This window comes from Tyto alba, unplaced genomic scaffold, assembly GCF_018691265.1.
Source record: "Tyto alba isolate M040663 unplaced genomic scaffold, T.alba_DEE_v4.0 Super-Scaffold_42, whole genome shotgun sequence".
Classification (NCBI taxonomy): domain Eukaryota; kingdom Metazoa; phylum Chordata; class Aves; order Strigiformes; family Tytonidae; genus Tyto; species Tyto alba.
In genome coordinates this window covers 17,843,887-17,859,145 of record NW_024881318.1, presented here as the reverse complement: position 1 = coordinate 17,859,145, position 15,259 = coordinate 17,843,887, and the positions used below count along the sequence as shown (strand labels likewise).

Genomic DNA, 15,259 nt, shown 5'->3' with positions numbered 1-15,259 from the left:
TACTTGTACATACTCTGACGATCTGCCTCAGTGATGATCCCACTTGAAAATGTCCTCTGCAGTTGGATCCAGTGCATACCTAAGAAGGCATGGAGTTTAGCTCTGAACACAGAGGACAAGGAATCAATTTATATAAAAATAAAATTAAACACATTTTGTATAAACACAGCCATTCTCCTTTCTGGACCATCAGGTACAGAGAGTTCAATATTGCCCAAGATGCTTTGATGAATCTGGTAATTGGAGCAATGACTTTGGTCCCATGCAAAGAAGCTGTTAATCAAGAGGGGACACTCTTACACATAGTATGAGTATATATTGTAAAGGAATATCAGATACAGGATGTTAATGAGGCTGTAGATAAGCAATGTCGAGCTGAAAACACTGTATTTACTTTTCTGCTTAGAGCTATTTTGTTCCTTGTTTATAGATCTCTTTGGTTCTGTACTTCTAAAAATATTCAAAAACTGATAAATCAGAGAAGAAGTCAGCAGACAACCTCCCCAAGTGACCTGGAGAATACACAACCCTTCTCCCTAAGATGGAATTAATGTTACTGCTTTATAATAATTATTATTATTATTTAAATTTTTGTTTCACAAAAGTAACTCAAATTAAAAATGGTAAAAAAGCTTATCCCATCGATACAAGTGTTGTTTCCATTGTGGCTCACACTACAGCATAGAAGAGCCTCTGCATATACATTAAACACCCATAGGCTACCATCAGGGTGGCCACAGGGAAAGTGCCTCCTGGTAACAGTCCACAGCCTGGGCCAGCCCATGATGTACCAGTGCCTTGGGAAGCTGCTTGCCGTCACTGAATCCACAAGCAGAGATGTCACTTCCATGTCTAACCTAGCCATTTCAAGCAGAGTTAGCCTGGGTACCTAATGGGAATGCTTCAAATTAATCCACCCACTGCTCCAGGCGTAATGATGCTGGCCTCATGCAGAACTCAGGAGCAACCACTTCAGCTTGATGTTTTCTTCCAGCTACTGCAAGAAAACTGGTCGTGCAGACACAGACAAGCTCCTCCTTCCTTCCAGTCATGAAGTGACCCCAAAATCTTACTACAGTGATAAACAGCTAGGAGAAAAAAAAAAAAAAAAAAAACAGCTTCAAATAAAATACATTTCTTATGTTCACAGGCTCCATATCTGAAGTGCTTTGGATGAGTTGGATAAAACTCATTGCAGTTGGTACTATTATTTTAGAGGAAAATTCAACATTTATTTAAATTTTAAATTAGATTAAAATAATAAACCACCACCAGTTTGTGGTCTGAAAAATTAAAACCTTTATACTACATATTCTGTACTATTAATTATAGAGCACAGGCCAGTGAAATGAGATAACCATTTAACTATTTCACTTACAAATCTCTGTGGCTAATAGCTAAGAGGTACTGACTGAAGGACTCCTTATTTTCCAGGTTGACGTGTCACCTACTTGCGTCCCATGAAAAAAAAGAAATTTGTCGATTAAGTGCTGGCTGTCACTACTAACTTGTCAAAATATAAAGAAATAGGATAAAAAAAAACTCATGGAAGACAATTCAAACCAATTGTAAACTGAAGCTTTCAGAACAAAACATTTTCTAGAAAGAGAAATTCCTTTAGATTTCATTTCAAACATTATTTAATTCAGTTCATTAATTCATCCAAAAAAAAAACCCAAAAAGTTTTATTGAAATAACATTTTATCATTGAAAAAGCTGTTTTCAATAAAAAAGTCTGTCCACTCCTAGAGGTGAAACGAAGTGTATTATGGCCCATTCACTCTTCTCACTGAAAGTGGCAAAACTCTCATTTGTAAAACAGTAAACAGCAATAGGGTCTTTTCTTGTTTCCTTTCTCTTCACAGACTGAACAAGATTATGCAAACACCACAGTGGAATGAAGACAGCATGACGAACTGAAAAAGGTCAGGAAATCCTAAATGAAAAAAATGTGTCATTTTTTAATCTCTTTGAAGCTTTTTCCAGCTCCCACTGCCCAGCTGTGGTACGTAGGAGAAAAAGAGTCTCGCAGCTGCAACAACTACATAGGATAATGACTTAAAACTGGAAAACCTCTGCCAGTCTCACCTGGTCCTGCACCCTAATTAGCAATGTCAACATGGAAAACATCAAGAAATGGAGAAATCTTGATAGTTGTTGCTCTGAATGAGTCACCTACCACTGCTAGTGCCCTAGATCCTGACAAGAGGAAATCCGCTGGACCACCTGCGTGCTGCCACAGTGAGCTCCGGTGCAGGGACTGCAGGTAGTATGGCCCTATGGAGGCAACACAGTTTTTGACCCAGACCACGGTGCACAAACCTTTGGAGAGACTAACCCGATCTCAGTCAGTCCTTTAAAAATACTGTAATAAACACAATCAAAAATACCCCTCGACATTATAACAGTAGCAGGCTTGGACCCACGTGATGTTTTTCTGATGCAATATATAGCACCTGTTATCTGCCCCAGGTACCTCTGAGGTGACGGTCATCAGGGTATTTATAAACCAAGGAAGAGGAATGAAGGAAGCAAAGCTCAGAACTTAAGCTACAGTGCAATACAGCAAATCCCATTAAAAATGAACAGGCACAAAGTCAGTGGTGACTTTTTGCAGATTTTCCTGCTTTGCCTTGGCCGTGCAGATCACGGAAGAGAAGGGCAGAGGTGGGAAGCCTTGTTTGCCTCCCTGCACTCCTCCCTGGCGTAAGGCTCTGCTCCCAGGAGGGCTCAAACTCTGCAGGCAAGGGAATGAGAGAGGAGGGGAGCTCTGCACAGTGCACAGTGACTTCCAAGTGTGAGAAGGAAAAGCAGAAACTGATTTTTGGAAATTTTTTTTAAGAGCTAGCCATAGAAAAGTACTTCTATCTGTGCACTGTTACACACCGAATCAATTTTGAGGGAATTCCTGATGCTGAAGGTTATTAAAAGCAAGGGACATGATTACCTCTGAGCAAAGGTCTAGTTTATACCTATCCTGCTTTTGTCAAGAGGAACAGGTAGGAAAATCTCTGGATAACCCTAGCAGTCTTGTATTTTTAATCACTACTGATGAGAGACCAGTCTGACTAACACAAGTGCATGCTTGCATATACTGTACCTGCATCTGAGATAACTTGGTGAAATATTTCTCCTAATGGAAGCACTTTGCACTTCCAGTATAAATGTAGTACAGATGCCTGTAAAAAGCCCCATCAAGACACTTCAGCTGCATAACCCCAGGAGCATTCCTGGAAGTCTGAGTCAAAACCCAGTGCTTGTGCCCCTAAAAACAGGATTGACCTTTGGCTGGCGGAGCCCCAGTGCTGAGGCATGGCTGCCAATTCCTGACGTCTGCACAGCACTTCAGCCTGGCAGAGGAAAATGGTAGCTAGGTCCCTGTTCCCAAAGAAGGGGCAGCACTGAAGCTCATGTCTCCTTGCTCCAGCATATAGGCTGCATAACTGCAAAGCTCAAAAATTTTCCTGGTTTAGGATTTCTCATCTGGGCTTGAACTTGCCTTGTCCCTGCAGATGTGCCCAGCAGTTGGTGGGCTGCGGCTGGCCCTGCCACTGTCTGCCTTCTCATCAGCTGCTTCACCAGTTTTCAAATAACTTAAAAAAACAAGTGTCTGGGAGGTTTAACTTAAGTGTTAGAAAGTAGCTGAAATCAAGCAACAGCAGGGTACCATATCTGTGCAATAGACTTGAATAATCAGTAGGACAGGCTGGACAAGAACCAGCATGCTAGTAGCATCCCCTGGCACCCACTCTGACCCCATCTCCCTCCATGTTTTTATATACTGTGACTACACTGGGAACAGCAGTCAATTAAAAGTTCACTCGGCTGACGGGCAGCAGCATCAAGCAGCAGCAGTTTTCCAGCCAGGCACCCCAGCGTCTTCGTGCATGCTGCCTGAATGAGACAGACCCAGTGAACCACAGGGAAAACTCTTCAGCCAAGGAAAACTGCGTCATTCAGAAGTGCAGTTTCATTCTTCCATTGAGCAAAAGCAGCAACGTACTGCCAGTGGTGAGGCCAAGGTCTCACACCTTCTCCTGCCCTGACACCTCCCCACTCCTCCATCTTTCTCTCTCCAGGCATTTCCCTCCACCTTCCTACCCCAGGGCTTCCCCCTCCCCTTTTGCACCAAATTGGGTGTTACCTGAGAGAATTCAACCCACTTCCCCCAGAAAAAGAAAAAAGGCTGTTCCCTTTTCTTTGTGGGTTACACATCTGAGGTGCTAGGAAGCATGAACATCAGAGGAGCTCCAGGAAACATGGCACTCCAAACACTATCAGAAGCAGAAACAGGAAAACATTAATGAAGCTGACCACACAGTGCTTAAAGTTCATAACCGCGTCTTAGGCATTGTTGGTGAAAATACACTCTACTAAGCAGGTTATTACTCTTCTGAAATTAAATTATAAAAATACGCATAAAAGTCAGACTGATACATTTTCTGAGCATTTATAACATGGGTAAAATACATGAGAGAACCACAAATGAAAGACTTTGTATTTATTATCAAAAAATACAGTTTCATGATATAGATAAAATATATATATATATAAATGAAAAAGCCAGATAAACTGTTATAACTAACTTGAAAATTTTTTTACCATCAATCAGTATCACTTAAGGTTATATTTTTCAGGTGTTCTCTATCCAAAGCTTATTATCTTCAATGGCAACCATGACAAAATTGTTCATGCTACTTGAAAACTGTTCTTCTTGATGTCTCTTAATTTCTTTGCTTTATCTACTACAAATTTCTCTCTCACTGATACACAATACAAAACTGAGCTCTTGAAGAAATAGCTTACTTGGTATAGGAAATAAAATTCAAGGGAAGCTTCTGGAAGAGTGGTCATATAGAAGAACCTGATAATCTGACATGTATTATGGACACACACACACACACAAAAAGATTAAAGTATAAAGAAGACAAAGCTGACCATGTGACAAGCAACAACTGTGCAGGGTGAGGACAGGACACGCAGAATCTTGGGTTCCCACAATCTCTACAAGTCCTGAGTAATTGTTTTGAAGCTAATTATTGATGGACACAAATGATCTTATCATGGCCCACAGAGTAACACAAAAATAAACATATGGGTTGGTTATCTCCAAGGTTTAGGCACAGGTCTCATATGGCTACACCACCTCAACTGGTAGCGACCACCTCAATTGGTAGCTTCTCTGTAGAAAGCAGAGCAGTTGGTCCAGTTGGTGTATTCAGTCCATGACAGGATGACAGCTCAAAGGAAGCTAAATGCAAAAACTGAAATAGACATTTTCAAGAGATACTTGTGACAATTTGTGAAATCACAGAGAGAATAAGGTTCAAGGGCACCTCTGGAGATCACCCAGCCCACATCTGTGCTCAGAGCAGGCTCAACTACAGCAGGTTGCTCAAGATTTTGCCTAATGGGTTTTGAATATCTCCAAGGATGGAGACTCCACAGCCTCTCTGGTCAAGTGCTCAATCACCCTCAAAGTAAAACAAATTTTTCTTGTGTTTAAATGGATTTTCCTGTGTTAAACTTTGTGCCCATTGCCTCCAGTCCTGCCACGGGGCACCACTGAGAGGAGTCTGGCTCCACTCTCATTACTCCTCCCACCAGATATTTATATCCATTGATAATACTCCCCTGAGTCTTTTACTCTCCAGGCTGAACTGTTCCTCTCAGCCTCTCCCCATACCAGAAATGCTCCAGTCATTTAATCATCTTTGTGGCCCTTTGCTGCACTCACTCCAGTATGTCCACGTCTCCTCTTGTGCTGGGAAGCCCAGAACTGGACCCAGTACTCCCAATGTGTCTCACCAGTGCTTGGTAGAGAGGAAGGATCACTTCGCTCGACCTGCTGTCTACACTCCTCCTAATGCAGGCCTGGATGCTGCTGGCCTTTCTGCTGCAAGGTCATATCACCTAGGGCTGCTGCTGCTGCACAGTGATCCTAACCCAACTGAAGAAACCAGTTCAGTTGCAACTGTGACTTTATTAAAGGCTGCAGAAGCCCAGGTCAGGAAGGAAATCTGGCATCTTCTCAAGGAGCAGGAAATTCTTCTCTGACTCAGTTCCTCCATAAGAAATGGGATAATTTCACTACCTTCTGCAGTCAGCAAGTCTCTCCATTCACCAGCAGTATCAGTAAAAACCACAGAGGAAATTCTTTGTCTCTATTAAGTGACAGAAATAGATGTGTTTTTTAAACGTGAATCCCTGCATTAATGTGGTCTGGGACGCGGCTGTTTATCCAAAGATTCAGTAACAAGCAGTGGGATGTGAAAGCCGGGAGAATGAGTAGGAGGGATGAAACCTTCTTTGCTGCAAGAGACAATGCAAGATGGAAATAGATCTCAGCATAAATAAATACCAAATATGTAAGGGAACAAAGACCAAATGACCCAGGCACAGTTAAAACATCCACAAAGCTAGCATCTAGTATTCCCTAATCCTTTCAAACCATTCCCTGCTTCACCACAGCTTGTAGAGTCCAACCCTTTGGCCCAAGCCCTTACCAGGGCTGCCACACAATGCAAGACATGCCCTTCTCTTGGCATCAGCTGATTAAACAGCAATTTTTTCTCCCTTTTCTGTCCATTTTAGGTGCTGTCTAGTTCTTTGTCCAGCAGGGACTTTCTTCCCCTTATATTCTGCAGGTTTCTTCTTCCATCCTATACATCCACAACATCTTACGACTCCATAGAGGTAATTGACTCAAACACTCTCATCTCAGCCTACTAAGTCCACTAGCATATATATGTAGAGAACTGCAGTTCTTGACTGTATAGTTCACTATACCATAGCGCTGCCTTTATGACTTTTCAATTAAGATGAAAACAATAGCCACCCATGCACAATGGGTTCATGCAAGTATGGGAACATCATGAAATGGGAACAAGAACTAAAAATGCCATCAGGTCATTGGTCTCTGTGTTCGTGGCTGAAGTACCAGCTGCAATGCCACTGTCTCTGTATATAGTCATCTTCATAAAAAAACTGCTTATTTTTAGAAACATGTTGTCCTTTCCTGTGATTATCTAGAAAGCAGAATATGAAACAGAGCTGAAATATTTGTGTTCCAAGCAACAGATTCTGGTTTCTGCTATCTCTAATTAAACCACAAAAGTTCTGGTCCTAGACACTTACATCTAGCCATCATCTGTTGTTTGGCAGGTTTTGTTCATGTTTTTTTTTCCTAAAATGATCTTCTAGTTGAAACTTCTCATGCATGAAAGAATTTAACTTGAGTGAAATCCTGTATAATCTTTGCCCTTAGGATTCTTTCAGAAAATTTTTGAGCTGAGCAACACAAAGCCAGTCTTGGTTTAAAACTTTATATGTGTAATAATGCCTTTGACACATCAGAAGAATTGGAATGATTTCTGTATTTGAAAGCAGCATGTTCAAATTCATAAGATGCTCATTTCCCCTCATTTTAGAAAGACGATTCAATTTGCAAGTTCCAAATGTACACAGGTGTTGATATTTGACTGTACCATCATTTTCACAGGTGCCAGCAATTTTAAATTACTTTAAAAATTGAGAGGTGTGAAGAATAATTTGGCTTGGGATTCTTACAGCCTTGAAGATCTTTCTGTGTGAGTTACACCAGTCTGACTATCCTCTAAGGACATGGGTGAACTCAGAACCACTCAGTGTCCACTTCTCAGAACAGCTACTCTTAACATGACTGCTATCTGTACTGTTATTTAAAAAGAGTTTATTAACTATAAGGTTAATACATATATAAATGGGAAGACACCCCATCACCACTTGGTGATACACCGAGAAAGCCAGGTGCAGAATATGTTAGCACCTGCACATGGTTTATCTCTTCTAGGTGTAAAAATTTTCCAGGATAACTTTTGGCAATGTTTGAATGAAAGATCTTTTCAAGAAAACAAAACTGGTGTATTTTGACCATCCAATTATATGGCCAGCAAATCTCTAACAGAAGGGTTTCTCCCACAGCCCCATAGCTGTCCTCTTCCTTTTGAATAAAAGATTCCCTGTGGTAATATTGTGTGGATTTCTCTTTCATTGGAGACCAATATTCTGGGAAGCTTTCTTCATGAGTAGTCTTTACCCCTGGCTGTAGCTACACTTCACTTGGTAGAAGACTGGTGTGAACTTAGTGTATTTCACCCTATACACCTCTCACCTGGAGAACTTTATGAATCTTCACACACCATATCATTACCTAGGTTTGAGTTAGTTACCTTGTTGTGATGGAGATTGCCAACTAAGCCTCCAATTTTCAGTGGCTTATGCCCTCCCAAAGCAGTTAGTTTCCAAGACAAATTCAGCTGAGCTTGTTCTCAGCTCAGCAACTGTATAAAGTCTGAAAAAAATAATGTTCATCCTTTGCTGTGGCTTGAATGGTCACGTTTTATATATATATATATATAATTATAGAAATAACTAATATGGGCTTTATGTGTAAGCACCTTCACTAAAAATAAAAAATAGAAGGAAATAAAATCTTGTCTATTCTTACCCAAAAGTATTTCCTTTCAGTTGTAATGAATTATGAAGGACAGGTTTTGGGTTTTGTTTGGCTTGTGGGGTTTTTTTAGATAGATCATTTGTTTGCACAGAAAACCATTAGGAATTGTATTCAAGATCACATAGCTAACATAGTCTCCTGTGTATCTTCAAAGTCTTTTATTACATGATCACAGGCCACTGTTGTACATTCACCAAAAAATATCGCACCAAATTGTATACTTTTTATTATATGAAATAATAAGTTCTGAAAAGCCCTCTTCATGTCAATTTGCTCAGATTTCAGGAGTCTTTGATATATGTTGGTAACTTCCTAATATATGAAAAACTTTCTATAACCACTTATTTTAATGTTCTACTTCATTGTGATGGAAAAGGTGTGAAAAGGCCCTATCAGTCCTGTTTTGAGTCTCCATCATGAAGTAGAAATGGTAGTCACTTTTTAAAAATTATTTTTCTTCTCAGTAAGACCACATTAAAGGCATATTAGCAGAATCAGGCATAAGGTTGAGTCCCAGTATAAGCATGGATAGGGAATAGGAAACTCCCAAATACACTCTCAGCTAATTGATGAGTTTGTGGGGCACTGAAGAGAAATCCACTGAAATTTTCTGTTTTAAGGCAACATGGTACTCTCCTGCTCCTCAGGGTGTCTTTTGGGCAACTGACACTCAGAATCCCTGCCACTAAGTTTAAGAAGGTGAATCTGATTGTCGGATGTGCTCACTACTAGTGAGCTGTACACAGTACACAGTGGCTGTGGTCTGACTAGTCCAGTGATACTGTGTATCTGCCAGAGAAAAAAAGGGTGTTTTTTTTTCTGAAAGACACACTGGAAGATACAGAGGCATTCACATATGCATTATTACCAAGCTAATGCCTAGCAGCCTTGACGAAAACTGGGGTACAGCTGGGCTGAGCACCCTACAGAAGTCCCATTACCGTCTAATGTGGCATGGTTGGAGAAGGATGAAAGCACAAAACTACTCTAACTCTATTTTGAAAACAGAAAATCTGGCCTGTGGAGGACTGGCAAACCCTCAAAGGATGTCTGTGACAGCCTCAGGACAGAAAGATTTCCCAACACACACTCTAGTTCCTTAACTCTAAAACAACTCCTCTTCTCCAAAGCATCACTGGGAATCCCAATATCTGATATAGCCATAATTTCCACATAATTCCAAATTTTTAAAAATTTCTAGGCTAATTTTACTTTTCTGAACACTGGTAGAAGTCTGTATAGTAGTTTTAGAGGGCGCATTGGCAAAATGGTGCCTAAGAAAAACAATTTACCAAAAGTTTCCTTTTACAAAGGAAGATAGCAATTTCAGAATGGAAATGACAAAACATGTTTTGCTGCCAATAAGGCTGACTAAAATGAGAAAGCAAACTTCAAAATGAGTGATTAGCAGTGACATAGCAAGTAACATGCTTTTGTGAAATAGTTTGGTGCATTCCCATTGCTGCCCTGGAGGATATTAGGGGAATGCTCATATCTGTTTGAGGTGGTGATGGAACTGATCAGTGCTATCAGGATTTACCAGCACCAAAAGATATGAGAGCAAGTCCAATCAAAATGAAAATGCCATACAGCATTGTGACACAGCTTACACCCAAATGAGACAAAAACAATGCATATATAATTAGTGTTTGGTTGATCTTATTGGTGTTGAAGACATCAAACAGTGTGGCCTGATAGCCCACTCTTTGGTCTATGCCTGAAACAATAAAAGAATTATATTAATCTTCCCCAAAATAAATTATGCACATTTTTATTAGTTTTAGCTCACAGATATACACCGTCTCTGCCAGCTCTACAGCCCTCATGTCAGGAATCATTCAGATTCACACTCATTCCTTTCCTCAGACACTTCACATTCAGCAGCAGATCAACATCACCCTTGTACCCTTTATGGGCAGAAATTATTATGGCAGTGAATTACAACTTACTCTATTGTCATTCCCCCGCCCCAAAAAAAAGTTATAATATTTAAAAAACTCAATCACCTTCCTTCCCAAAGACTGATACATTTTCCCTATCTGTAGACCTCATTTTTAAGGTAGTTCAACCTATTTTGATACCTAAATAGGGCTGGACTTTCAAAAGCCTTCCATACACAGCAGCTCTTATTATAGCCTGATTTCCTAAAGAATTCAAATATTGCAGTGCCAAGTTCTTTGGGAAAAAAGTCATTTGCTGTAGTGCTGACCAGGGAGCTGGCCTCTTTTGAAAATCTGGCCCTGATACTGAGTGCTACACTCTTGTAAAGTCTTCAGACTTTAACCAATCTGATTCCTCCACCATTTACACACAAAAAACAGGGATGTCTATTGTTATGGACATCTGAGAAATAGATACAATACAATCCCAACTGTTTGTTTATATTAGTTGGCAAGCATAATATAAAATTTAAAAAAAAATTAAAAAAAGGATTCCTAAGCATCAGAGATGAATATTTTATTTTCTCCATGCAGACCAACTCAACAGTTTTCATAATTTACAGAGCATTGGAACTTCACACTCTGATACTAAAAAAGTAAAAATGCGATATACCATAACAAGTTCATGCCATGACCATCCATGGGAAATCAGCTAAGTGGTTGACTCCCCTATAATCCGTCTAAAATCATAGAACCATTAAAATTCAGTATTATTCTGCTTACATTAGTAGTAATATTACACATCAGGGGCTTTCAAGCAGTTGACTGAAACTTGAAACAGAAGAGGCAAAAATCTGTCTCTTTGCAAACGGCAAAACCAAGAAAACAATGTGAAAGCAGCAACATGAGTGCCAACTTCTGAGAGTACAAGATTCAGAGAATCCCAGCCTGCTCTGTTCCTAACCACGCTATTCACCACATGGTGCCTAAGGACTTGTTTTATGCCCTTCCCAAAGTGTCTGTCATCCCATTTCCTTGTCTCCAGCAAATGTATCACCTAACTGTAAATAAATGTTCAAACGAGTTTAGCAGTCCATCAGGATGTTTCAAATTTGAGCATGGCAGCTTTTTTCCCTGAAGTTTAATCTACAAAGTTGCATTTGTGGCCATTTTACTATATATTTTTAACAGCACAGAGAGATTTCTCACTCTGCTGCTTTCTTGGGATTACAAAATTGATCCTTGTAAAGTAAGCCCTGAATGAAAAGCTTGCAAAAATGGAGATGCATTTGACTATTTATTTTTTTTTCTTTTGACCCACAGGACCTCCCAGTCAGCTCCTGTTATTCACAATGAACTGGTTTTATCACTTCTTGCTCAATACAACCTTTTGCTTTCACCTCAGTTACAAATCTGGTACAAGTCTCACTTGTTAAAAAGCCAAAGTGAAAGGGAAAAAAAAAAATGAAAAGAACTCTTTACTATCTTATCTCTTCTTCACCCACTACTTTTGGATGTGTGAGTAAATCAAAGTTGCCTTTCACTCTTAACTGCCCAGCATGGAATACACCACAGAACAAGGCAGAGATGTGAGCTACCTGGAATTATATCTGTTCTCAGTGTTTTGACAACAACATTTCACAGTAGGGACCCAGCCGGCAGGATTCTTGGAAGTCCACAATTCCAATAGCCTTTGACAGAATTCAGATGGGATTCAAATCATATGCTACTGCATAGAAACTATCTGGGGGATTTTCCTCTTCAAATCTTGTTACAAGTAGATTTTCAAACGTTTGCACAGATTTTGAAAAAAATTGTTCCCATATAAAACTGGCCACTTCTTATACAGCAAAAAGAAGTAGAAAAGGAACGACTGAATCAGTCAGCGAATCTGAAATAACATAAGTTATTAAAAAAACTAACCTAAAATGTGTAGCTAACAAACCTAACATACACACAATGTTATAAATTTAATTAATCTCCTTTACAGTACTATAAATAATTCGTTTGGAAGTTTTAAACTTTTTTAATTCAATTAATAGGAATACATTTCCACTAGGTCTGTTGTGAGTAGGGGAAGCAAGTACACCAGTACAATAGAGGAATCTTTAAAAATATTTACACATTCCCATCCTCAACTTCATATATCTAGAATTTTAATACAAGCTACTAAACATCTCATTTACAACTACGGTCTATCTAATTTCCTCAAGTACTTCATGGCAGCTATTACGGTAACCAAGGATCACGGGACTAGATCCCTAAGAGACAAGGTCAGACCAGTAAAATTAGCCATCTGTCCAGTAAGGGCTTTAAGCTCAGCCTGTATTTAAGTATTAAGTTTCCTACTGTACAGGCATTTGTTTTTTTCTCATAAGAGCAAGAGGATGCACATTACTCATTTGAAAAACAGCAATACAGATCTTTTAACACTGTGGAATATATGCAAAAAGGGTCTGAATCTGAGAACACTGTGAGCCAAGGCAGAATTTACTGAACTTGTTATATTTTCCATTGATCTGATCCCAGTGAACTCAGAGATAAAAACCAGTGTTAGCCTCAAAGACTCCAGGACAGTCTCAGTGTTTGAGACAGAGTTGGGCATCAGTATTTTCTCTTAGCACCACAGTCTTTTAAGTATGCAGAATGTCAAACTTCACTGTGCACTGTGTCCCATCTCACTGTTCACATTTTACTTTACTGTTTCATATGCTGCAGACTGCAAGGGCTGTAAAGGCTGCTCAGAGTCCAGGTTTTTTACTTTCAACCACTGAGGACCACATACCACCACCTTGACCAACGTGTAAAACCCCGCGGCAGCCGTGGGAACTCTTCTGCAGGTCACAGGTAGTGCCCAGCCAGAAGCAGGACCTTGAAGCACCCCACGTTACGTTTGGTACAGAATAACTGTATTTTTCTGACGAAATTACTGCTTCTCCAACCATTTTTCTTTCATCTTTACTACTCTATGTCTTACATTATTCAATAGCACACACATAAATGTCACAGCCAAAGCACAGCCTTGCTGACAGGAAACCTCTGACTGGCACAGAGGTTCACCGGGCTCCTAACTCCGCTCACGCAGCACCACAGGTTACAAGCTCCTGAGAAAAGCGGATAAAATTTTTGCCAATTCCTTCCGCTGTAGCAGCAGTCGGGTCCTGGTCTGGAACTTGAGTGAACCCCCCGGCACGGGGTGTAAAAAAACGGTTGGTGCACTGACCCTGCAACTTCCCCGCTTCCAACGGCACACTCCCTGCCGCCGCCTGGGCATCCTCTCCCACCCGCGGGGGCTTGCCGGCAAGGGCGGGGAGCGGCGGCCACCCCCGCGGCGGGCTCGGTCCCCCCCCCGGAGCTCACGGACAAATTCGCCCCAGTCCAGGAGCGGCGGGCACTGCCCCGGCCCCGCTGCCCGACCGGCGGAGCTCCCGCCCGCCCGCCGCCCCCGGCGAACTCCAGTTTTAAAGGGGCGCGAAACTTTGCTGGGGGCAATCGCGGCGCTGAGAGGGCATCTCCCCACCCCGGCACCGCCGCCCGTCCGCCCTACCTTGCCGGCGGGGGATGCTCCTCCGCGGCACGGCCGCGCACCCGATGCACGAAACCAGGAGCAGCAGCGAGGCGAGGCAGCGGCGGCGGCAGCGGCCCGGCACCTCCATGGGCGCCGCGTCCCCCCGCCGCCGCCCGGGCGGGGAGCTGGGGGGCCGGTGGCCGCGGGCGAGGGGCCGCCGCGGCGCGACCCCCGCTCTGGGCGGCAGGCCGGGCGGGGAGCGGGGCTGCGGCCGGCGCGGAGCGGCGCGGAGCGGCGCGGAGCGGTGCGGAGCGGCGGGGCTTGCACCGTGCCGGGCAGGGACGAGGAGGGGAGGAAGGGAAGGAAGGGAAGGGAAGGGGGGAGGAGGCTGGGTCCGGCCCTTCGGCGGGATTACCGCCGCCCGTGGGGCGGCCTCGGAGGCGCTGGGCACGGCTCGGCACCTCCCCCGCGGGGCGCCACCGCCCCCCCAGCCCCGCAGCCCCGGGCCCCGGGCCCCGGCCCGGCACTGACGTAGGGGATCGGGGCGTCCGCTGCCGGGACCCCTTCAGTGGCGGCGGTGACCCCCCAGCAGGCCGGCCGTGCCCACGGGACGGACACTCGGGACCCCTCCGACCCCCCCGGGCACCATGGGATGGAGTGTCACACCTTCCCCAGCGGGGACCCCCTGCCCATCCCTGCCCTCCCCCTGCGCAAGGGGATGTCCTCGGCTCCCTCCCGTCCTGCGGGACCCCAACTCGGCTGCTTATGTCCTCAGGGGGCATCGGCACTGACATTTGGGCTCATGGTTTCTTCCTTTTTTCCACGGTTTCCCTGGGAGGGACGGGTCCCAAGCAGTAGCCGAGTGCTGGGGTGAAGGCAAAGCTAGGAGAGGATTCAGTGAGGAAGTTGTCGCTGAGTTAAGAGGATAAATAAATCCCCCCAGATGGAAGCTGAGACCTACCCAGCCAGTCAGACTAATATAGAAACCCCTGTGGAGATTAGAGGAGATGGGGAGGGCTGGGGGAGGAAGGCAAGGGCAAGACTCAGATTTTGAGGATCCCATGAAAAATCAGGAAGAAACAAGCAAGAAAAAGCCCAAAGCATCCCTTCAGAGCAATATAACATTGGTGGGACAAAAGAACATATCTGTTTGGTCCAGTATCCCATCTTTGAAATTTAACAGATAGAGGAAGGTGCAAGAAACTTTGTATTAGACAGATGTAGGATTATCTGCCCTCTGCTTTAGGTCTCATCCTAATCTTGGTTAGTTAGAGATCAGTTTAAATCCTGAAACATCAGAGTTGTTATGTCTTGAGGGTTTCTGTAGGCTTTGTTTTTGAAATTAGCTTCATTTGTTTGTTTTGCTGTTCACTT

At 42.9% G+C, this 15,259-nt stretch overlaps 1 protein-coding gene across 3 annotated transcripts in view; it reads right to left on the bottom strand.

The window, feature by feature from the left end:
• EGFLAM (EGF like, fibronectin type III and laminin G domains) overlaps positions 1-14,880 on the bottom strand; it is a 77,345-nt gene extending 62,465 nt beyond the window's left edge. For 2 of the 3 annotated variants that reach the window (XM_042804683.1, XM_042804684.1), the window contains exon 1: positions 13,925-14,880. In XM_042804683.1, the coding sequence (XP_042660617.1) occupies positions 13,925-14,033 (109 nt within the window). In that variant the 5' untranslated portion in view covers positions 14,034-14,880. Of the gene's footprint in view, positions 1-13; positions 93-13,924 lie in introns of those variants that run through there. The other variant, XM_032992216.2, reaches the window with a different exon arrangement.
• Between the last annotated feature and the right edge of the window lie 379 nt (positions 14,881-15,259).